The 26171-nt window shown below is 37.2% G+C and overlaps 1 protein-coding gene across 9 annotated transcripts in view; it reads left to right on the forward strand.

The window, feature by feature from the left end:
• Positions 1-26171, forward strand: part of rbfox1 (RNA binding fox-1 homolog 1) — a 291777-nt gene that overhangs the window by 133712 nt on the left and 131894 nt on the right. For 5 of the 9 annotated variants that reach the window (XR_014030470.1, XR_014030471.1, XR_014030472.1 and 2 more), the window contains one exon: positions 4803-4844. The exons of the other annotated variants lie outside the window; for them this stretch is intronic. Coding sequence is in view for 2 of the 5 variants with exons in the window: in XM_081370504.1 (XP_081226630.1) it covers positions 4803-4844 (42 nt within the window). In the remaining 3 variants the exon portion in view is untranslated. The remainder of the gene's footprint in view (positions 1-4802; positions 4845-26171) is intronic. 9 annotated transcript variants of the gene reach the window in all.

Raw genomic sequence — 26171 nt, forward strand, 5'->3', positions numbered from 1 at the left:
TAAAAGAACATCATATTGTGCTTCTAAAATAAACTTAGATGTTAATTTTCAAGAAACAATTTGAAATGATAATGTTTATTAAAAGGCATTTGGAAAACATTTCTGTTATATTCTATACAGTATACAGACTTTGCAGAAAGTGTTACTTTTAAGTATATAATCAAATTATCTTAGTGTCATTGTTTGATCAAATATTATATTGTTATGTCTGTTGAAATGCTTGTCACCTGTGCCAAAAGACCTGTGTAAGCGGCCTTTTACGCAACACAATTTTCAACTAAAAATAGAAAACTTGTAATGTGTTTTGGCCAGTCATTTGCACGACAACGGCATTTTGAGGCCCTGAAAAGGCAAGACAGATTTCAAAGTGCTCGTTTTTTAAAACAATAATACCGTTATCGTCTCCATGCAAACTATAAAAACACAAATAAGTGAAATTGATAACATCATGCGCATGTGTGTTCTGTGTTCAGTCTATAGGCACGTAGTGTTTCTTTACAAAGTAGCATCGCCAACTACTGGCCTGGCAGCATAATGCAGTGTTTTTAGTTGTTTCCGCGGATCTGTGTGAATGGGGATCATTCTGACAATGTTGTCGTCTGTACGTGAGAAACCCAAAGGAAAAACTTTTTTGTTTTTAATACATCATTGTTGTGTAAAGGTACCCTTAATTCCATCTCTGGGGGTCTGGTGAAGTTTTCACAGATTTATCAGGGGATTGATTTTCAATCGTAGCACAGTGCCGACTTTCCTTTGTTTAGTTTCTGGTTTTCTGTTATGCTCTCTTCCTCTCTGTCTTGCTCTCTTCCCCCTCTATCCATCGGTCCGGCTGAGCGCAGTCTTCTGTGTCAGCTTAATAAAGTCATTCTGCTCGGCCGTGTTCTGCCGCTTGTACTCAGCAGAGTGCTACTTATTGACATTTTTTCATTCTGCTTTTTCCGCTGCATGTGTAAGACCTATAGAGCTCATTGAGGGACTGAATTAGGCCTGCTCTCTCTCACTCCCTCTTTCTTTAGCTCTCCATCCTGCAATTCTGTGCCGCAACAGTTCAGTATTACCCTCCATCTCTGTCTGTCTCTCTCAAGTACTCTACGTAAGTCAGCGAGAGAGAGAGAGAGAGAGAGAGAGAGAGAGAGAGAGAGAGAGAGAGAGAGAGAGAGAGAGAGAGAGAGAGAGAGAGAGAGAGAGAGAGAGAGAGAGAGAGAGAGAGAGAGAGAGAGAGAGAGTGTGTGTATTCTGAGTGAAAAGGAGGGAAGCAGACCATTAGAGGTAAAGGATAAGCAAGCCCTTCGAGAGTCCTTTTGTCCTTTCATACGGAGGAGGGCTGTTTGCGCTACTATTGTTGGTTTTCCCCTTGATTTCATCTGGAAAGTATCATTACCGAACAAGAGCCTCTTCTGAGCGGTTTGAGCCCATCTCCACGCAGTATGCCGCAGCTTTTGTGGAATCGTGTGTGCCTGAGAAGCCCTGAAAAGGGAACTTGAAACAATTTACACCCTGTGAGCAATCAGACTTCAATCAACACATAGGATTTAGTTCATATAATAATGATTACATTTGTTAATGAAGTAAAGTAGTTTTTTTAATGAACACATAATTGTTTTTAATACATTGAATCATGTCCCCTTACCATTTACCTGTATCAGAGTTTAGATATTGTATATATATTAGTCCATATTGGATATTTAAAGCAATTATAATATAGTGATGCCTCAATTTACATGCTACATATTATATATAATTATTTATATATAATAACTGTGTGTGTGTGTGTGTGTGTGTGTGTGTGTGTGTGTGTGTGTGTGTGTGTGTGTGTGTGTGTGTGTGTGTGTGTGTGTGTGTGTGCATTGGCCAACTGATCAGTGGCCAATATTAAACATATTAAATGTAATATCATAAATCAATATATCATGGCTGTCAACTGATTTAAAAAAAAAAGTTCTTATTTAAACAATAATAAAATATTCAGCAGTATTTTAATTAAAACACACTAATAATTATATAACACAGCAGAATAAATTATGTTTGTGAATGTAATTTATTGTACTGTGTTATAGTGTAAAATAGTACTGATGATTTTTATCATTAGGCTACTTGAAAATTGAGAAATTGCTTACATTACTTTAATTGACAGCCATAATGATGATATAAAATGGTAATTTGATAGAAAATATACATTTTTAATGTTGGCCACTGAACAGTAATCAACAAAAAAAATCATGTTTGTTATCGGCCAGAATTTTGATATCCAATCCGTGTATACCTAAAAACAAAATATATTTACTATCTCTTCAGTTATTGACTCCTCTGCCACACTGTATGTCTCATATAATCAGCAAATACTGACATTTAAAAATACTGTACCTGGCATGAAATAATGAGCATATCAAGAAACGAATTGGATTAAAATGAATTACTTGAATGTTTTTAATCATTTTACAGCCTTAACGATATAATGATACTATATGAAAAACACAAAACATGAATGTTAGTCCTTGTTAAAAAATAACAGAGAAGAAAAAAAAATGAAATGGTTTGAATTTCAGATTTCAGCAGCACAGGACTATATATAAAAATGAATGCCAGCGGTCTGAATCCAGAAACATGCTGTGTGCCCCAGAGCTATTGAGAAGCTTCTCTTAACGACCTGCTAGGGGCCAGTGGCTGAAAGGAAAGTGCTACCAAAACAAGTGAGCCATCATTAAGGTCAGCGGCTCTAAATAATACAATTCCTGCCCTACAAGAAAACCTAGTGGTGCCCTGATTTTCTTTGCTTCTTTTTAACAGGGAAAATATATTCATTTGCATAAAACTTTCATGGGCATTTTGTTGCACTGTGCGTAAAAAAAAAATGCTGATGTAGTTCCTGGAATTTTTTGTACGATTAATTGAAAACTTTGCGCGCGATATATAAACTTCCCTATGAAAGCGTAACGTTTTACGGTCAAGAGTGGTTTGCCAAACACCAGCGAGTTGCCGTTAGCAGAAGGCTTACTACTAATTTGATACGCAGATATTTTGAGGTGACAAGGTTAATGCATCTGTTTTTTCTCATATCATATCAAATCAAAGCAATTTTCCTGGCCTTTATTCCCTCTATCTGTGGGTCATAATCCTCTTTAGGGTCTTTCGGCAGCTATGTCCAGTTACTAAATGATGAAAATCTTATTCGGCTTCACTCAGTGGCCTGGCTAATGGGAAATGAGCACACTTTGAAAAACAGCTAAGTGTTTTAGGCTGAGAGGAAAGTGGAACTGTTAATATCATTACATTTAAAGAGAGCGTTTGTAACACAGATTCTATTTCTTAAATGAAGATTGGCCAGTGCATTATGGATGTATTGACGGTAGGCATGAAGGGAAGATTAGTGGTATATCCAGGAACCCTCCCAGCGTAACCAGACCCTAATCTCGTAATTGTGTAGTTCTCTTTCAAACACTCAACAAGCATTAACAAAATTAGAAATGTTTTTCTTCCCCCCTCCTTTTTGAGGGTTGAGTGTGATTGATTAGTGTTTGAGAAACTCTGTGCATCAAGGCATGTAGAAATACTCTGCTCAATAGAATTAAACGTGATTTTTTATTTTTTATAGCGGTGGTTCTCAACTGGTGGGTTACAACTTACAACCCAAAAATGTGTCGCAGATCTCTTCTAATTATATTAGTTTGTGTTGTACAAGCCGCACAATCATATTTAGTTCATACGTAGAAAACACTTCTAATATTATTGTTATTGACATCAAAGGCCACACATCCAATCAAACTATGATATTTTAGGGCAAACGCATCTGTCTCATCTGTGAATAGCAGATGCCGACATGGACAGGTAATCCCCTCATCCTCAAAATCCATGAACAAAATAAATTAAAAGAATATACAGACCCTTTCCAAAAAATTCCATTCAAAACGTTAAACTTCCATAGATTATAGATTCAGGGCCCACAACTTAAACGATTTCAAGTATTTAGTTGTTTATTTGTACATAATTTGGGCTTCCAGCTCATAAAACCCACAAAAACAGGATTTAAAAAAATTAGAATATTACATGAAATCACACAGTAATTACACAGTGATACCATGGTCATTGAACCAGGTTTTGGTTATTTTGGCAGTGTGGGTAGGTGCAAATCCTGCTGGAAAATGATGGAAGCAGTTCAGTTCAGCTTGATATGGTAATATCAATACATTTCAATACACACACATATTTTAAATGTTGATGTATTACACTGAAAAACTCTGTATTAACTCTTGAAAAATATCGTTTCTACTTGTTTTAACTCCGGTATTTTTTTCTAACATATAATATAAGCTGCAGAATAATGCAAATTTAAACCTTCACAGTTTAAATCAGTTGTTTTAAACCAAAAATAATACTTATAAAAAAATCATATACACACACACACATTCTCACTAGTAATTTGATTTCGAGTGATTTTAACACAGACATACTTTTGTTCAATTCTGGTACTATATTAGATCGCCTCTTGAATGCCAACGTAAAATCTGTTTCCTGAAGCAAAACCAGTTGAGATCCACTTGCTTTATACCACTCCCATTATTTGGAGAGAAAAAAGAGGAAAATATTGTTATGTGTACCGTTTCTGGCATGGAAGCTATGTCTTGCCTGTCTTATTCCCTGTTCTCGCCACCTTTTGCATGGTTCCATGTTGCAAACCTCAGTTTTGACAGATCTCATTTTCTCTCCCTTCAGCCCACTCTAGATGATTGACTTGTAATTACTGAAGGGAGGTGCTGTATTTGGTGTGTAATGTGTTACTCTAATTTGTATGTCTCTGTTGACAGATTCCAGGACAACCAATGAGTTGTGATACGGACCAACTCAGGGTAAGTGATGCTTCTGTGTCGCTTTGTGTGGTTGTGTGTGTCTGTGTTTTTGTGTGCTCCTTTGTGCCGCTGTTGTGCTTCTGGATGTTGTTGGTATCGACCTTTTAATTAATCAATCCATGAAGATCATACAACTGTGATTCATTCATGTAAAGACAAATCATTTCGTCACAATGACTTTAGAATGAATTCTTGTGTATCCTTCATGTTCATTTCAGCATCTCAGGCTGAGAAGATGATGATATTAAATCAATAGACAAAAAAAAAACAAAAAAAACTCAGAACCAAAACCTGCTACTCCCTCATACTCTGCTGTGTCCATATTAAAAATACAACAAAGCTTACCTTGCCTTCTCATTAAACTTTAATAGTGGCTCTCAAACCCTCCTGCTCACTCACTGGCCTGAAAAGCCATGGTAGCAAAGGTGTCAGCTTCACTCCTGATGAAGACCCTCCCAAAGATCTTCATCTTCTTCAAACACACCGTATCTGTGTGGAGGGATAACCATGTGTCCTGATGGCTCTGCCTTGATCTCACATAGCACAGCCCTGCAGAATCATGGGAGAGATGCAGGAGCGGAGGTGCTGCGGTCCTTTCTCAGCGTTGTAATTTATCATGGTTTGTTGAAGGGTTTTAAGTCTGATAGGGCTGATATGATTAATGCCCAGACCTTACTGTTCATACACACCCATCACTCTCATTTTTTTCTGGCAACTACTTTCTTGATTATTATTATTATTTTTTTAATGCTATTTTTAATTCCCATTGAAATTAGAGCAGTAAAAGTGGACTACATTTAATTAACAATTCATATACAGTATATATTAATAAAGCTAATAATAATAAGCAGGCCAGTGCTGATTTTTCTCATGGAAACATGAAAAGCACTTCTCTTATTTCTTTGCCATCTCATTTCCTCTTGTTAGTGACTCACTCAATAATCTGAAGACAGTTTTTCAGAAGTGCTTTTTGGAAGCTTGCCTTTAATTTAGATTATAAGAGCAGGATCGAGGGTGATGTACTTAGTACTTTTTAAACAGGAAATCGACAACCTAATGCTACCTTTTTTTTTCTTTTAGGTTATGTTTTTGTCATAATCCAAACAAATGAGATGCACTACTGCTTTAACTGCTACTGCTTCAGACTTGTAGCTTTTTTAATTGGGCTAAAGGGCACTATCGGACCGAGGAGACGGCAGCTGAATCGGTCTGCTCCATGTAAATGGACATGTCAGTAAGCTGCACTCAGTTTCCTTGACCATTAGACCTTGCTTGCCCCGAAGTAAAATGGTTTAACGAAATTGTATGCTGAAGTATGTTCGTTTTGCTTGGGTGCACAAACAATGGGCTTTGCATTGTACCTGCCATTTATCTTTGTTTAATATGTCAACAATCATTTATTGCTTTCAGAATGTTGTTCAGAGTATTGACCGGATTTCTCTGTATTAATCGTTTCTTTCGGAAGAAAACCGTTCCATCTTGTTGCGAAAGCGAGCACAGCACTGTCTGGTATATATTTCTGTTTTTAGTCAGATAGTTCAGCCTTTAAATTCTGATGAAAATGCACTCAAAGTCAATCATTCCTGCTAGGCAGTACTCTATCATAAATAATGTATCGAATAAAATATTTAACTCATTTAACTTCTTACATTTATAAAAATGTTCAATTTATTTAGAAATACTGAAAGTCAGTTTGTAGTTTTATCCAGTGTCCTCAGTCTTATTTTTCATCATTTTTTGTAATTTCCCTTTAACTAATAAAAGCCAGTTCGTTTCATAATGGAATCATCGTCCCGGAAGTTACATAATTTTTAATGGGAACAGCACAAACAAGTCACAAAAAATCAATAGCAATGGATTTAATGAATTATGTGTTTTATGTATTCGTGATTTTTTTGCTGTGCTCTGAAACATCCCATCCTTTTAGATAAAATTACAGAAATCATAATATTTAAAAAACGAAATATTAAAATGAATAAGTTACATGGCACATATTTTATACACAGAGCATATTTAATAAGTTAAAGCTCAAAAGACACTGCATAACAGGAATGACCCTATTTAAATTATCATTAAGAAATGGTGTCTTAAATTGCTGTGACTGACGGTTTGTGTTGTGCCGTAGAAATCCCTTACCTGTGGTGAAATCACTTTAACGTGGCCTTATTGCTTTAGTTAATGTGGTGTGTGTGTGTGTGTGTGTGTGTGTGTGTGTGTGTGTGTGTGTGTGTGTGTGTGTGTGTGTGTGTGTGTGTGTGTGTGTGTGTGTGTGTGTGTTTGTTGAATGTGTGTTGAGTCTGAGCCTTTAGCTTAATCATTTGTCCTCCTCAGACACTCTCACTCTCTCTCTCTTTCTCTTTGTGATGGTTGTACTTTCTTTTTTTATTGTTTTCCTTTTAAATGGGAGTCAAATTGCTTCCTGAGGAGAATTTAATATTTAAATTTCCCTCAGAATTTCATTTCCCTCATAAATACACTGGCAAATCTCATTGCGTTTGTGTCTCAGACACACATAAAACAAAAAAATGGACCTTGCTCAAATTTCCATTTTGTCCCCTCTTGGTTTGAAATTCATTTACAGGAAGGTTTTGTTGTTGTTTTCTGTTATTCTTGAGTTTCTCTAATACCTGCGTTTGATTAAAAATCTCATCCCTCTTCTGAAGAGTAGTAATGAGTTTTAGCCTCATATGCGCTTGAGCTGGCTGGCTGCGTGTCTGGTCTCTCAGTAGCAGTAGCGTTGTAGAGTCAGCAGATGGCTGTAGAAAAGTGCTGTAAGAAGGCAGCCAGTGCGTCAGAGCCAAAGCAAGCCGAGCGGGAAGGCCTTGGCCCCAGTACTCGCTGCTTTTATCTCCAGCACATTCACTCCGGACGAGGAGGAGAAGAAGAGGGGGGGAAGTCGTCCAGGCTGCAGAGTCAGGTGCAAGCTTCACATTTAGGAGAGGGTGGTGCTTTCTGCCTCCTTTTCATCCCATTGTGCCATTTTTGACTGTAGGTTTACCTGTATTTTTTATTTTTTTTTCCTTTTTTATTTACGTGAATCTCACATAGCTGAGATTGCAGTATTTTTTGAATGAAAGTTGCAAGCTTCATTTTTTTTTTTTTTTTTTCGGTCAGTTGTCTTCTTACCTTTCCTCAGGACAGAAGATGAGAGTGAGCCTTTAGAATTCCCACTGATCTCTTCCCCTGCGCATCAGCTTCCGGGTGACAGCGTCTGAGGATCTGAGCAGCATTTTGTTAGAGGGAAAAGTCCTTTTTATGTATGGGGGAAAATCTGCTTCGAATCGTCCTATCAGCTGTGCGTTAACGTACACGTACCTTTCTTGAGGAGCCTGTGCTAGAGAACCCTGCACACACTCTCCCTCTCTCTCTCTCTCTCTCTCTCTCTCTCTCTCTCTGGCACTTTGAGTGCACAGTTGTACTGGACTTCCTTGGTGCACGGATCTTCTCATTAAATAGATACGTCAGGAATTGGCGCCTAAGCAGGGGTTGTCAGTGAAAGGGTGAGGAGGACCAAGTGGGGAAAGGCAAGAAAGAACAAAAAAAAGAAGAAGAGAAGAGCAAGAACAAGACTGCTAGAAGCATCTCAAACCTTGTGAAGTAGCTTCTTCTTCCTCCAAGTGTCAGTTTTAATAAGCTCTATTATAGTGATATAATAAATTATACAAAAGAACTGTGAGCCTGAGAGAGTGGAAACAAGAAGGATTCATCCGGGTTTCCGTAGCTGAGCTCGAGAAGTTAAAAGAAGATAAGTAAGGAAGCGTTTCCTCACTGCCGGAGAGCCCCTGACTCCTCGCTCAAGATGATGATGTATTTGTGGGTAGGTAACAACCATCCCGACCGATTGTGTCGCATTCGTTGGTGTTTGCAGGCTTCGCTGTGCATGTGTGCTGTACAAAAGTGTTGTGTGTGTCGTCATTGATGTTTTATGTGTTTTCTCATCTGAAGAGTCTGATAGTCTGAGCATTTTTGTAGCAATTGGTTGCAGGGTGGAAATCAGTCCAAGTACATTTGATCCTCTCTGTATGCGATATCCTCTGTTGTGTTGTGTATACCGGTTAGCAATCAGTCATTTTAAAGTTTCATCTCTCTCTCATCTCGTCCTTGCCGAGACTACTCTTTCTTTGGAGTAGAGAGTGTCAGAGAAGCGGTGCGTGACACGTTGATTCATAACTGCAGGGTTAAAGCACAGGAAGTCATTTTAGAGAGCTGTAAGCGTGTGTGTCTTGGCCTGCTCATTATCTGTCTCTTCACCTGCCATTACCACTCAAAATCAGTCCTAGCTGAGGAAATCTCGCTGCACTTAATTGCCCATGGAATAAATTTAAAGCACCCTGATGACTTCTTCACTGTGAGGGTTTATCAGGAAATTAATCTTATTTGAACAGATCTTTATCTGATGGGCAGTTCAAGTGAAAATAGAAATAAGGAACGAGTTGATCCTTTACATAATGTGTCAGCCGGAGGTTTTTCTTTTCTTTTTTCCCATTAAGAGTCATGCTTGATTTTGTACTATATACAAGTTGACTGACTGATTTTTTTGAACCATAAAATAATGGAGGCAAGATAATAATTATTATTATAATACATTTTCTTGTGTTCTGTGTAATAATTAAAGCGCAAACATGCTCTTAAACTCTGTCAGTTGTCAGAAGAGCTCAGAATCAAAAGACTTGATAAACACACAAGACAATCTCCAGTTACTTAGTCATGCATCTACGGCAAACTGAAATTCTATATTAAGAAAATGAATATTGAATGTTTAATTGGAACATGGGTGGTCTGGAAGGAATATGCTTCTTAGGAAAGATTCAAGGATGAAATTTCCCAGGAGATGCAGAAATTACTGTGCTGTATAAAAGTATACAGTTCTTGCTAAATATTTAATTTGCGTCATTTTAAGTTGGCTTGTGACAAGAAATTCACTTCTTTGCTGGTTCATTTGAAACGAACATTACTGATACATCTTGTTTTTAACATTTTGTAAAATTTTACTGAATATAGACACACACACACACACACACACACACAATTACTTTTAGTCTTTAGTTTACATAATATAGACAGAATGATGTCCAGAGGCCTAAGATTGTAGAGACATTGATGATACCAGAGTGCATTCTGGGTTAAGCTGAATGTGACATGTTTGTCTTTTTAAGAGGCCTCTGGTAGCCATTTGACAATCCAATTCAGGCTCTATATCTGACCCTTCAGTATTACTTTTGGCATAGATCGTATGGCTGTAAACTAGAATTAATTGTGTGTTACTTTTTCAGCCACAGGGTTTTCATCTTAACAGAATTGAATAGATCATCAGAGCGTTGTGCCACGTCCAAATACGTCAGATGTGGCGATAAAGTCTTAATTACAAAATAGACCCCATGTCTTCTATAGCATTGTGTCTTCAAACAAATAAATTCAAATAATAATTTTAAAAAAGTTCAACGTAGTCCACTTTTATGCACTGCTGTCAATTGTGGCCCGTCAGGCTGAGGAATGAATCACTGAGGTAGAGAACAGACTGAAGCAAACAGCAGTGTCAGAGCTGCAGTGCTGTCCAGGCTGATGTTATTGCCTTTCTTACTATTTACTCCCCCCTGCTGCTGAAAAAACTGCTGTGGAGGCACTTCTAGCCCCTTGTCAGAGTTGTCTTTCAATAGATGCTATGAAAGCAGTTTATTCAATTGATTGATAAAGGCCGCCCTCCATGATAACCAATAGCGGAGCCACAGGGCCATGCGGTGTGTAGGAGGCACATATTGCGACTTAACTTCTTGACACCAATATATTGGTAAACTCGTCACTTGTGAAAGCAAGAATCTGAACCTCTTGTGATCAGTTATTTTTTTTAAGTGCCACAATTTAAACTGTAATTATATATGATAATGAATAAAATGGCACTTATTATACAAGCATAATTAAAGAGTTTGAAAGGTTAGGCACTTTGTATGCATAATATGTCATGTCAATCCAAATCCAAATGCTTTAAAAAAAAAAAAAAAAAAAAATGATGTGGAACATTTAAGCTCTTTTCCATACAACATTTACTGACATTTACTAAGACACAGAACCGCTACGACCAGAATCAGTGAACAAATCAATTGTTTGAGTTGGTTCTTATATAGTTCATACAGCAGTTGTACTACTGTATTTTAGGGTAGTTTTGGTGTTTTTGAATAAGCTATTTGTTTAATTTTGTAATGAAAAGCAAAGTATCCCTTTCAAAGAATAGCTGTGTCCCAAATCAGAGGCTGCGTGAATATAACAAGTTATATTCAACTGTCTGAAACAGGGTTCACAACCTGTCTAAATATGTCCATCTTTGTCAATTTCTGTAAAATAATGAGTATACTTTATAACTAATACTCTCTATCTATATAAAATCGCGTCTTAGTCAGATGCCAACATTTGAACCACTTTATATATATATATATATATATATATATATATATATATTATTTATTTATTTATTTTTACATTTGTATCATTAGATATTTAAGTAAGTTACTTAATACTCTTTTAATACTTTTAATAAATTTAATACTTAAATTTAAAAGTGTAATCCGACAAATTCTCTAAAAAAAATCCTGTTGTCACAGGAGCGCAAATAATTTTGGGGTACTAGGCTAGGACGCGAAGAATCCATCCATTGTATCCTTCACTGCCCGCGAAATGAAGGATGCATTTCGATGCCTCATTTGAAGGAGGCTTCGACTTGGGACAGGCTTTGACATTTCGCTGATTTGACGCCATCTGCCTTTGAAGGATGCAGCCTCTGAATTGAAAAAAAGTCAATATGTGTAGAGAGAGAGACTTTGACTATGATAGAAAAATGTAAGTGTACCATTGGCCATTAAGATAAAGGTGTAAAGTGTATTGAATATTTAGCTGTTTCTTTCCATCATTTTTATGCCAATTTATTCATGTTGGAATCCCCATACATCTATGTGTAAAACAGCATCTATACGCATATAAAGTTTATACATTGCATGTGTCGTAAGATGAATATGTACAGTATGTAGCCGGGTAACATAAAAATGAGAATTAAAAACATTCAATGTATTCACAGTGGATATAATTGACATTAATGCAAGACAATTCAGCACACACCATATGGTATTTATACACCTTCTAATTCCCTCTTTCTCCCTGACAGTAATGATGGGACCTGGGTGAGAACGCTCCACTGTCAGTTGCTATCAAATATGTTCTTATTTAATTAGCTGTCTTGCAGTAGAGCGCAGCTTATATATCATAATTCTTATCTAATATACTCAATCCTGTCTTATTTTATTTCATTGACTGTGCTGAAGTGCTTAGCATGTCTCTGGTTTCAGAGGGCCTGGGCAAGTTGCTCTGAAATCAAGAGCGATTGAATAGCATTAATGCTAATGCCACAGCCGTTGAGGCATTGCTGCAAAGATTTAAAAATTGCCCTTCTGATAGAGTTTTACAATGTATGACAAATCAATGCATAGCATTTTCATAATGAATGGCTTTGGCATTTGGAATGCCAGTCCCCGAGCAGGCTTGGTTGCTGACCTGTGACAAGAAGTGGTGTTATATTTCATTATATTCCTCTGAGTTATACTCACTAGCCCCAGTCGTGTGAGAGAGGGGCAGGCGCTCGCTGTCTGGTTGCACTGGTATCCTAGCATGCACTAGTGTCTAGTGTCTGTTTGTCGGTCGTCCATCTATCTATCTATCCATCCATCTATCGTGATACCACGTTATATAACCAAACTATCTTTTAAATTTACAGTAGGGTACAATGGGGGCAATAGGGTACCACTATGGCACAAAAACTTGCCGCAGCACTTTCCCAAAACATCCGCTATTCAAGATGCACGTGGAAATTTGTCTGATCCTTGACACGATCGCGGGCAGCAACTCTAAGTTGATTCTGTGCTAATTTGATATATTTGTTTTTTTTTAAATGTTGTAGATTTAAGTGGAAAATGAGAATCGCTAAACTTATTGAATATATTTTGAGACAGGTCTTTTCAATGATTTTCAGTTTTGTTCAAGGTTAAATTAAAGCAACAGTTTTTCAATATAACGGACGAATATGTAAAAGTATGGTATTTGGGTTAAAGGACGCCCCTTCTGTTGGGGCGAAAGGCACAATAATGAACATGATAATAAATAGCTGGCTGACTTTTCCATTTGTTGACATGGCATTAGATTCAGATGGGAAATATCACATGTTAAGTAGGGTGTCCATTTTAGAGTTAATCATTACATTTATAACGAAACCATCATATTTAAAAAAAACATAATAGGTAATCATATCATATAATAGAATATCATATTTATTGTTACTACTGTAAATCTATTTAATCATTATGTGATCTCATTCAATGCTTTCAGAATCTTTACTTTTTAAATAATTTTCATTTAATTTAAAATATTTTTATATTAACGTATTTTAATGACTGTATATTTATTGAACAAAAATGAATTCTTTTAATTATAAAAATAAACAGAAAACAGTGCAAACTTTGCTAAAGTGATTGTTTTAAACAAGTATTAACTTTGACATTATTAAAATTATATTATTTTTGCTAACGTATTTGTATCAATACTTTGTGCCTTTTGCACCGTATGTGGGGTAAAAGGCCCACCTTGCCACCTCATACATTCATAAGATTTTTAAACAAAACAAACCACTTTTATGATTTATTTACATAAAATCTGTTGCTCCATCAGTGCTCAATACAAACATATGTATTTTTTCTGCAATCATACACTATGTGAGTAGAGAAAGCGCATTTAGCCCGTTGTTCCTTACTCACACTTGGATTTTGACAGTGAGTTTGGTTAACTTGTGCTGTGTGAACCAAACCGCGCCTGCCACTATGGTTACATAGAATAGAAGAGAAGCCTCACTGCAAGCTGTTGTATGAATAGAACAATTCGAGAGTCACACCTGTTAGTCAACATGGTTGTCCATCCTGAACTCAATCTCTTTCCAAACTCATCCTGTGCTCAAGGATATTGCTTCTGAGGTTTACTCACCATTGTTTGGTATTAGATTACAAGCGCATGAGGACAGATTCAAATGACCTGCCATGTCATTACCTGTTCATTCACAAATACTGAAAGCACAGTTGTGTTGGTCATTATCTGCTGTCATGAGATGACAGTTTGTGGCTTTTTTCATTGGTCTGTTATGATGATTGATGGAGACAGGTGGCTGTTCTTTACAGATGGCAACATATCAAAGTGGCATCATTGTAATGACAGAGCAGCCTATGACAGATATCAAACCAGTGCTTGGATGCTTTTATGTTACACTGCTCAAAATCCAGAAGTTTTTTATTCCCTACTGGTCATTGAAACCTTTCATCTGATTCCACTGTGCCAGGTTGTGATGTGGCCATGACAGTTTTAATCTGATTTAAAAAATGCATTATATAAAAGCCTATCCGGGATTGAACCGTAAATGCAAAGAAAGAATAAGAGGAAATTTAAAGATGACTTTGCCTAGATCAATGACATTTTAAGAGATTGTCTGCTTTGTTATAGATATACTGAAATCATTACCCTCCTAATGAAATTTCCTGCCATAGAAAACAAAAAGGTAGAAACACTACAAGCTCTTTCATAAGCAGCCTTTATTACATAAGTATATTCATCACCATAAAAGCATCAGGCCTATACACATATGGTCTAGACTCTAGAGCTTTGCAGTAGTGGATATTTTTATTGGGGGCTATAAAATACAATACACCAGCAGCACATACCACAGAGAGGAAGAAAATCACTTTACCGCCTTACACTTTTTCGCGCTCTCGGATAAAACGGTCAGGCCAGGAAAACACCTTTGTGATAACAATTGCAGCCAGGCAGCCTAATGCACTTTGAAGCCCTAGTAAAGGCCCGGATGAAACTGGAGATTATTGCCATTTTGAGAGAGATCAATGAAGCTTTGCTAATAATTCACTGTAGGAGAACCTCTGGGGATGTGGTATTTATCTACAAATATCAGCTCTGGCCAGACCAATTGCAGTGTTCTCGCCTCTGGTACCCACACTAGTTCAGTTGACCTAGTTGATATTGAATGTTTCCTCTTGACTAGCAGGGAAAAAATGAGGAAAGAGGGAACGAAAGGAAGAAGGGGGAAAAAAAACATGATTTTGCTAATGACGTTATGTGTTTGAACAAACGGGAACATGGTGCAGTACACTTGATGTGGAAGGGTTAGTTCAGCCAAAAATGATAATTCTGTCATTGTTTATTCACCCTCATGTTGTTCCCTGTCCGCTCTTTTCTGTATAATGAAAGTGAATGAGGAATAGGGTTGTCAAGCTCCAAGATAAATAAATAAAAAAGCACAGTAAAAGTTGTTTATAAAAGTCTTAGACTATTTTCCAAATCTTTAAATGTCCAATGCTTTGTGTGAGGAACAGACTTAATTTGAAGGTGCTATTCACTGAAAATTTTAACATCTTCCCTAACTGTCCTTTGAGAGTTTTTGTGAATGAATCAATCTTTTGAATGAATCAAAACTGATTTGAATGATTTGTTCACAAAGTTTAACACTTACTTAATGATCTGGTCATAGTGGTAAACTGCTCACTGTAGCATAAGACTATCAGGGAATATGAGGTAATTTTTTGATACTTTTATTTATTTATTTATTTACCACAGTACTCATTGACTTTAATTACACTGAAAAGAGTAGTCAGAATAGTTTATAAAATCTCTTATTTTGTGTTCCGCAGAAGAAAGCAAGTGACAATTGTGATATTTGACAATGAGCAATTTATGAATTGACAATTTATTAATCTTAGTTAAATTGTTAAGAAAAAAGAATTGTTCATAGTGATTTTAAGGACTTAAGTAATATTAAGATAACATTTTTGAGTTTAAAAATGTATTAGTAAATGTTTAAATTGTAATGAATTAAAATTAATAACTGCTTTATAAGTATTTTTTTCATTATCAATCAATGATTCAAGTATCTTTGTTAGTTTATACGGTGGCGCAATGCTGCCACATATATATTTTTCCTCTCAATTTTGTCGTAATAACGAGATAGGCTATGTCATTAAAACAACATATTTTCCCATAATAACAAGATATGTCTTTAAAATGACATATTTTCTTGTAATAACGAGATGTTAGGTCGTTAAAACAACATATTTTGTATGCGACGTACAAATATGCCTTTATCCACTGACCTATAATAGAGAATTTATATTGTACCTTTATCATTCTGTGTTCTAAAATTGTGTTAATTTTTTTATAAACCATACAAAACAAGAATGAAAGATATATGTATAAAATAAACAAATTATAGTGGCATTAATTATCATACAAACAGTATTTATTTTAAAGCCCAAACAAATTTATTTAAAGCGAAACTGAAACGGAAACCGGTGTTGGGCTCCTCTCTCATTTGGCACGAATCCAAATTTTTCTTTATTTGCACTTGGATGCTAAACTATATGTTGCGTCTCGTTATAACAGGAAAACATTTTGTTTTTATGACATATGTCATTATCACAAAAATAAATATCGTTCTAACAAGAATTTGTTACCAAGTGAGAACAGAATATTCTTGCAACTAATGTACTAGATTGATTTTAATTTGATAAATACATTTTAACCTCAGTAATCATTGTATATTTCAACATGGCTCAATACTAATGTATCTCATGGGTTTATGTTTTAATGGGGGTGCTTCGGTAACGACAGGGAGCAACGCGCTTAGTAAAGAGACAATTAAGGCAACAACTTGGAAAAATGAGTGTGTGTCTTTCATGATTTTTTTCCCCATCTCGGAGCATACACTTTGTAGTCGTTAATTTAATTGCTGATATTCCCTGAATCCCTGAAGAATATAAAGGATTAATCATCCAGTTCATTTCGACGAGAGATATGGCCTTAAGTGAATTGCAGTTTTACCAATTTAACCCTGTCTGCCCCTGAATGTGACAAGATTAACATTTTCAATTAGCAATACGTAATTGCTGTGCACGCTCAACGGCCTGCCTACATCCTCAAAGGTTGAGGGGCCATTTCAATGGGCCACGCATTTGGATCTAAAGCCCCCCTGTCTCTGTAAACGCACCCTCGACGTTCTGTCATCAGCGATGGATGGGAGTTATGAGTTGTGTCTGTGTGTTTTTGCAGGCACGGATTCCTGCATCTTTGCGAGACAACAAATCTGCAGATTTGAGGATTATAAAAAAGTGTTGAAAAAATGATGGTTTCTCCTTTCTTTCTCAGGGGCGTTTGTGTTGATAAGGCAGAGCAGGATCAGCAGTCTCTCCCCTGTCTGTTTTTTAATGTCTGTGAAGACACAGATATTGATTTAATCAGACCAGACTGTTGCGGCAGAAAGGTATATACTGCAGGAAAAATGCCTTGTGCGTTGAGGTAATAAATACTGCAGATGGACTCGTGCGAGCCGTTAAGCAGAACCTTTTGTGGGCCCCATTGACTGAAGGCCCCTGTGAATGAAAAGGCAGGCGAAGACGGAGAGTTTGTATTTTAGAGATAGGTGACTGATTTCACACTCAGAGATTTCTGCTGTGTCCTGCAACATGCTAGGATCTTGCCAGATAGCGGAGCAGTCGCATATCAGCCTTTCCCTTCAAGGTGCTTTCTATCGCATCGACTTGATAATAGAAAAGCAGCTTTTTCAAGCTGACACTGTATTCATGGTTCCCCGTCAGTGGGGCATCACATACATGTGCAGACAGATGCATTCTGGGTATGTTTGAGATACTGTGGACATTTCAAATACAGGGAATTAGCATTTGTTTGCAGCCACAGTGACCGATGAGTGTTTACATTCAAAATTGTGTTTAGTAAATGTTTCTTCCTCATATATATTCTTCCTTTCAGCATCACTACATTACGTCATCAAGTTCACTGGTTAATACAACAGATGCAGTGAAACTATTTTAATATTCACAATGTAACAACATTTTGACCTCAGAAAATGTGAGACTGAATGACAGGGCCATATATGAATGGGTGGAGGTTTTCCTTCACATAGGAGGGTAGATGTTAGATGGAATGGGGTCCTACATTCCTGTAGGCTATAAGTGTTTATATTGGTCAAAGTCTATATATGATTCCATTGTTTATGTTTATGTTTTGTTGATTTTTTTAAATATATTGTGTTCTGTTGATGATAGGTGATTTTATTGCATCATTAACTATTGTAAAATATCAGGGGAATATGATCTGTATAAGAAAATATATAAAATTCAAACCTGCTGCTGTCTTTTACAGGTTTGATCCATGTTAATTTACACATCAACCTCTCCAAATTCTTTCTTCTTGGGCTGGGTGTACATTTTCCGATTAATCCTTTGAATTATTAAACAATCCCGATGTATATATTTTTTTCAAATAGCTCATTCAATCTTAATGGCTGTTTTCAGAAGTTGCTTGAAAATGTATTTGCATAATATTGTCCATCTTGTAGATGTCAATGTGTTTTGTTGGACTAACGCTGCCTTCACATGCTATCGGAATTATCGGTAACAAGTTTCCTAGTTAAAACATTTTTTGACATGAATGCCCTCTCAAGTCAAAATTTAAATAATATGAGCTCGTAATCACGACTTCAGAAGTGGGAACTTCTGAAACATTTCCGATAGCATGTGAAGAAAGCATAACTCAGACATGCAGCCACATAGCTTGTTTCAGTGCCACAGAAAAAACTTTACATGAGTTGTTCATGTGATTTCCCAGTCTATATTGTTGCAATAAATAGCAAGAAACATCTCTCTGTTGAGTTGTCTTTATGGACTGTGTGCAAAAATCTACAAAACGTTGCTGGTGTAATCCGATTCCCAAAGCAAATGACTCGATTGTTTGTTTTACTGAATAAAAATATATCGGAAACAGAGGGTATTGTGATTCATAAACAAACGTCTCTTGTGACCCGAACAGCTCAGTTGCTGACAAAAATGTACTTTTTTTTATATTTTATAATAATTTGGTTCTTGTTAATGGATCAAAAACAGCGGAAACAGTGTAGTCCGACTCATAAACAAATTAATCTTATGAGCCTTTTTTTTGTGTGAATCACAATCATGATCGATTCCTGAAACAAGTGCATCTCATGAGTCGGTTCTTTTAATAATTTGTTAAAAAAACAAACAAAAAAACAGTTCTGAAACAGCATTAGCATATAGAGAATATAAACTCACCTGAAGGATTTTTAGGAACACCATACTAATACTGTGTTTGACCCCCTTTTGCCTTCAGAACTGCCTTAATTCTACGTGGCATTGATTCAACAAGGTGCTGAAAGCATTCTTTAGAAATGTTGGCCCATATTTTTTAGTACAGTGAACTCATTATCATGTTCAAGAAACCAATTTGAAATGATTCGAGCTTTGTGACATGGTGCATTATCCTGCTGGAAGTAGCCATCAGAGGATGGGTACATGGTGGTCATAAAGGGATGGACATGGTCAGAAACAATGCTCAGGTAGGCCGTGGCATTTAAACGATGCCCAATTAGCACTAAGGGGCCTAAAGTGTGCCAAGAAAACATCCCCCACACCATTACACCACCACCACCAGCCTGCACAGTGGTAACAAGGAATGATGGATCCATGTTCTCATTCTGTTTACGCCAAATTCTGACTCTACCATCTGAATGTCTCAACAGAAATCGAGACTCATCAGACCAGGCAACATTTTTCCAGTCTTCAACTGTCCAATTTTGGTGAGCCCGTGCAAATTGTACCCTCTTTTTCCTATTTGTAGTGGAGATGAGTGGTACCCGGTCGGGTCTTCTGCTGTTGTAGCCCATCCGCCTCAAGGTTGTGCGTGTTGTGGCTTCACAAATGCTTTGCTGCATACCTCGGTTGTAACGAGTGGTTATTTCAGTCAAAGTTGCTCTTCTATCAGCTTGAATCAGTCGGCCCATTCTCCTCTGACCTCTAGCATCAACAAGGCATTTTCACCCACAGGACTGCCGCATACTGGATGTTTTTCCCTTTTCACACCATTCTTTGTAAACCCTAGAAATGGTTGTGCGTGAAAATCCCAGTAACTGAGCAGATTGTGAAATACTCAGACCGGCCCGTCTGGCACCAACAACCATGCCACGCTCAAAATTATTTGCTTAAATCACCTTTCTTTCCCATTCTGACATTCAGTTTGGAGTTCAGGAGATTGTCTTGACCAGGACCACACCCCTAAATGCATTGAAGCAACTGCCATGTGATTGGTTGATTAGATAATTGCATTAATGAGAAATTGAACAGGTGTTCCTAATAATCCTTTAGGTGAGTGTATTTCATAAGACATTGCTACTATAATATAGCCTACTCGGGTGATGTTTTGTGCAGTTTGTGTCATTGTGAGCTTATAAACGTCATCTTATAAATGTAAGTCTTATTGTCTTGCTCTCCCAAGGTTTCTAGCTCTTTTAAGTACTTTTCTCTGGAAGTTTTTCTTTGCTACTGTCACTGTTCTTTGGCTTGCTATAGGCACTACACTTTGTAAAGCTGCTTGGAACGTATTGCAGTTGAATCGAATCCAACAAAATTGAATCTATTCATGTGTTTAAAGAAAAAGACTCAAAATCCACACATATAAATTGCAATTCAACACATTGTGTTATTGCTTAGAAAAAGCTTTTGCACTAACCTGACCCATATTTTCCTCCAGACTGGACACTAATATCAAACCTTTTTGTAAATCCAGGCTACCATTTATCCTCATTATTCCTGTTATCTAATTCAGACCTGACCACGTTGCAGAGCAAGGATTTGTCCAGCTGTAACAGAATAACATGAAACCAGGCATATCCTAAAAGGGCTGAGACAAGAAAAGAAGTTTCTAGGTGGCTCAGATTGGGTCGCCTTTCATGTGGTTCCAAATTGGAGTCAGTGTAGGCAGGGAGGGGCGAGGGGGAGCTCGCGGCCCTCATTAGGCCCCTCTCTCTCCTCAGATTGACCAGTCTGCAGGCCTGTAATGAGCTGGACATTATGCACAGCAGAGGGGGGAAGCAGGTGAGCCGCTTGTGTGTCAGAGAAACATCACATCCAAATGCTTCATAATGAGAGCCAAATCCTGGCCCACGATGGCCTATTTGACAGCACAATATCTGTGAATGATGCCTTAATTATATGAATTGACTCATCTTAGTGTTTTTTGTCGAGGTTCAAGAGACACTGTTTTGCACTGCCCCATCCCCCCTCCCTGTCAACCAGATGTAATTTGCAAGTTACATTGTCTGCCGTCGCCGTTCACGCAACTGTTGGGCAGCCCTGCGCGGTTTGTCAGTGAGATGTGGCGGTTATTCAGGCGGACCATCCGTTATTAAGCGGCTACAGGTGACCGTTTTGACGGTCTCCACTTAAATGCATTTTATGCGTTTTGGCCGTTCATTTATATGGCAATGGCGTTTGGGGGCCTGAAAACGCAAGCTTTTGAAAACTGATTTCAAAGTGCAAGTTTTTGAAAAGGATACCGTTATCATCTCCTATCATTTGTGAAATCTGCACATTCGTATTGTTCAGTCTATAGGCACATAGTGTTTCTTTACAAAGTAACATCGGCAACTACTGGCCTGGATAAAACCTGGATGGATTTAGTGGTTTTCTCGGATCTGTGTGAACAGGGATCATTTTGACAACGTTGTTGTCTGTACGTGAAAAACACAAAGGAAAAACTTCTCCGTGTTTAGTACAACCTTTTTTGTGTAAACGCGCTCTTAGAAATATGGTGTCACATACTCTCTGTACTTCTTTTAAATAAGCCATTACTTCGGGACCATTGAAAAGTATGTTCTATGTAGGCCTACTGTAGAATGAATGTAATTTGTCATGTTGTCATGTGACCTACCAGCGTCAGTTGGGTCGCTTCACTGCTATTCCGAAATCCTCTCCTGTGACCTCATGGAATAGTAAAATGTCCATTGGATGTGCACTTCAAAATCTCGCCTGTAATAGGTAATTAAAGCACTTTTTGTCTTTTGTTTATGAATATTGTGAATTCAGACATACTACTAGTCGTAACACTGTTTTTTACCTACTAGGGAAGAATTCATATTTGTATGCAATCCTTTTTTTTTATTTTTTTTTTTTTATTGATGAGCACATTTCCAGGTTGTGATGTCATGAATTTGGCTATATATATATATATATATATATATATATATATATATATATATATATATATATATATATATATGTGTGTGTGTGTGTGTGTGTATTTGAATAACTTTATATACATTTAGTCTTTTATATATTTTATAAACTAATTATTGAAAAAATATATATATATAAAGTTATTCAAATGTTTTGTGCACATCCTAATTAATAGTCTGTCAAATAACATTTAAACAATTTCTACAGCATACTTTGAGCAATTTTCAACGTAAAATAAGTTTACTTTAACACATTACACAGTGATTTGAATGAAACAGTGATGGCTAATTCAAAAGCTCAAATGAACTTGTGAAATATTTTAATTTTGTATTTTCTGTGTTAAAAAATGTACCTGAAGACAAAAATACTTTGACTATGGCTTTGGCTTTTACTAGTTAGTTTCAAGATTTTTTTTTTAAGTATTTAAGTATTTGTCTACTCCCGCAACACTCACCCAGTTCTCCCCCACCCCCCGGAAAAAGTTCAGGCTCAGGATTTTGTTTTGCTTTAACCAATGTTTATCCACCTATTGATACCCCTCACCATGTCCCCTTGAGAAGAATTTAGCTAGTGGTCAATCAGGTAATAGACAGGAGGTTTTTAGCGAGCCAAGTACACCTTGGATTATAGTATGGATTACAGTCTAGTTTCATTCAACCTTAATGGCCGCTGAGCCGTGTAGAATTGCTGATTGATTCTGATTGATGAGAGCTTGTGTCTCAGGGACTGTGTGAAACCGAAAGTGTGTTGTGGTTGCGTTAGCCTTTGCAGATACACTAATCATACACAATTAATAAATCATTGCTAGTTCAGTTAGTAATTAGAGAAGGGAGGCTACAAAGCACTCGGAGCCGTGAGGTAATTAACGGGCAGGAATCTTAATGAAGAAAAGGTATTCTTAGAAATACACTAGCGCTCACAGGTTAATTGTGCAGTTTAGTTATTAATACAACGCGATGACAGTAAGCAAAAAACAAAGGCAAACAAAATGACCTCAGTCGGAGAAAAAAAAAGCCTCACTTATAGTGATAACTTCTGCTCTGCTCCATTGCTGCAAATTTGCTTCAATATTAGCAAAATTCTGCTGACAGGATGCAAGCTGTGAGGGAGGCTTAAAGTTTCCAGGCACTCCGGCTGTGGCACACACACATTCTCAACACAGAGGGCGTCAGCTCTCTCTCCACAGCATCCCGCATGCTTAGCGCCTCACACACACACACACACACACACACACACACACACACACACAGATATACACACATGCCATTTGCTAGGAAGCCTTTGAAACAATAGGGAACATCATTAGCTCACTGGAAAGCCCAGCACAGATTGAATAGGCGAGGAGAAAGGGTGTTGTGTCAAATAGTCCAAATGGAAAAGGCGATGCCCACGGGGAGTGTTGCTCCACCTCTCAGTCTATTGACGTGCAGAGAAAAGGGATGGCACGGGGGAACAACAGAGAATAGCTCGTATCTCAGCGCAGACCTCTTCTAGGAGCCTGTTACATTACCAGTTCATTTATCTTAACAAAACACTATTCAAATGACTCCGCCTGATGGGTATGCGAGACTTGCGACAATCTTTTTACCTATTTTGTCTTTCCCTAATTGCACCATTTGTCCATGACGAAAACTTCATATCGAACATTGCAGACATCTGTCAGTAACCTTATTATTTAGTGAACATAAGGAGCCCTTCACACTTTTTTCTCTTGGCCAAGGCCAATGTTTTCTTGATTGTAGTATAATGCTTATGCTTAAAACAAGAAAAAAATCCTAAGAATTTGCCAGAGGGGTGTGGAAAATAAACAGTGTATACAGACACTACTGTAGAAATGTTTGGGGTCTGTACGATTTGCTCACAGAGGCTGCATTTTTCTGATCAAAAATACTGTAAAGTTTTAAATAACTTTTTCTTTTTTAATTTATTCCTGTCTTCAGTGTCACGTGATCCTTCAGAAATCATTATAATATGATGATTTGCTGCTCAGGAAACAATTAAAAACCCATTGTGTTGCTTAATATTTTTGTGGAAACTGATGCTTTTTTCAGATTTTTTTTAATGAAAAGAATGTTCAAAAAACAACATTTATTTTATGTTTTGTAACAAATGAGTTTTTACTTTCTCTTTTAATCAATTTAATGCATCCTTGCTGAGTAAAAGTATTCATTTTATTATATAAATACTTTTGTCGTCTCTGAAAACGTATCTTTCCCCCCTGAAAAGCAAGATACAAGACTGATTTTTTTCGAAATAATTTCTTTTTGTAGATATTTTTGACTGGTAGTGAGAGAAAAATTGACTGAATTTTGTGGAATTTAAACATTGTTTCGCCAAAATAGACAAATTAATAATAAACAAGCACACAGTGGTCTAAGATTTGTAGAACATTGTGAATGCCAGCCGTTCAAGGTGCAGATTGCATGAAGGACTAGACGATGGGCATCATTAATGTTAGTGAGGTATAGTACAAGGAAGTCTTATGATTGTCACGACTCAGTTTGGATCCGAAACAAACCACTGGTCCATCTCATTGATTGGCGTATTCTTAGTTTTGAGTGTTTCCTGCCGCATCTGAAGCTAACGGTCTTTTCGTCCACCCGCTGCTAGCAGTGGCATGGGTGTAGCGTGCAGAGCAGAAGAGCAGGTGAGGCATGCCATGCGCAGAGATCCGCCGCAGCCCTGCATTGTTATAGTGGGACCTAAAGAAACAGAATAACAAATTCAGGCTGCATGTCGAGCTGTAAATAATTTAGTAGGAAGCTGTCCACTGCTTCGGCTTGTTCGGTTTGCTGACAGCCATGTTTAATAATACTCTTATTTACTGACCCCAGAACTTCTAAAGTAGCGCTTCAGCGAAGACCTAGACTTTAAAGGGATTTGAAGAATAAAACGTTCTCTATTGTGCAGAGCTGTTTGTGTATTCAATGACTTGAAAATGTGCTGTACCTTAGTCTTCAGGACTGTTGGGTTTTGACAGTTTACCACTCTTTGATCACTCAAAGTTCTGGAATAAACCAGTAGGCAGAGTTCACAGTAAAACTGGAACCGTAATGGGCTCTTCCATGCAGCATTTCGTGGCATGTGTTGGGACCTCTGAATTTTTTTAAACAGATTTGTCCACTATGAAAAAAGATGCGGCATGAAGACAGTGTGACTATGAATATATTTCCCCTAAGAAATGGACGGGGGTATTAATCAGAATTATGGGAACAGTTGATAGGCATGGAATATAACTTTGATCCATAAAGATGAGGTGACATTTTTACTCTCACACATCTTATAATTTATTAAAGAAATGTTAAATTTGACATAATCGAGTCCATTATATGAATAACACTAAATAAGTTATTATATCAATATCTAATGCCTAACCTTATATCATTTTCATTGCCACACATATTGCATGAATTATTTCTCAAAGGACAAAATATTACTTTGGAGTGAGAGTGAATCCTTGGGATTAAATTTGGAATATTTTTATTCCTTTTTCTCTCTGTAGCTGCCGGAGAACAAGGTCATTGCGCAATTTTGCAAGGTCTTTCATCCAAATTGAGTGAACCTTTAAGCTAACCTTGTAAACAGAAGTTGAAAAATAAATAAACTCAACAAAATGTAAGCCACACAGTTTTGAATGCTCAAAAATGATTTCTGTCAGCAATAAATAGTGCATTTGGAAGCTTGCGTGAACAGATTTCAAGCAAAAAAGGCCGATAAAGGCAGTTGATGACCACGAGAGTCACGTATACAGCCATAATAACCTTTATACATTTACCTTTGAACAGTTTGCAGGATTTTCCACAGGTTTGTTCTGGATGTAAACATTGTGGAAAAACATTAGCAAAGCTTTATCATAGCATGCTTGTTACACATTATTTGATACGTATACTGTATATTTGCGGTTATAAAACACATTAGTCCTTGAAATAGCCTCTTTTTTTCCTATTTCTATGTTTGCAGGTGCATCTGGACGCAATTATGATAAGACCATAAGGGCCCTATTTTAACGATCTGAAACGCAAGTGTCAAGCGCAAAGCGCAAGTAACTTTGTGGCCGGGTCTTGGGCGCTTTTGCTATTTTCCCGGCGGGATAGATGACTCTTGCGCCCGGCGCAAATCTAAAAGGGGTTGGTCTGAAGTAGCTTCATTATTCATAGGTGTGGTTTGGGCGTAACGTGAAATAAACCAATCAGAG

The sequence above is a fragment of the Scardinius erythrophthalmus genome (assembly GCF_964197995.2).
Source record: "Scardinius erythrophthalmus genome assembly, chromosome: 1".
NCBI lineage: Eukaryota > Metazoa > Chordata > Actinopteri > Cypriniformes > Leuciscidae > Scardinius > Scardinius erythrophthalmus.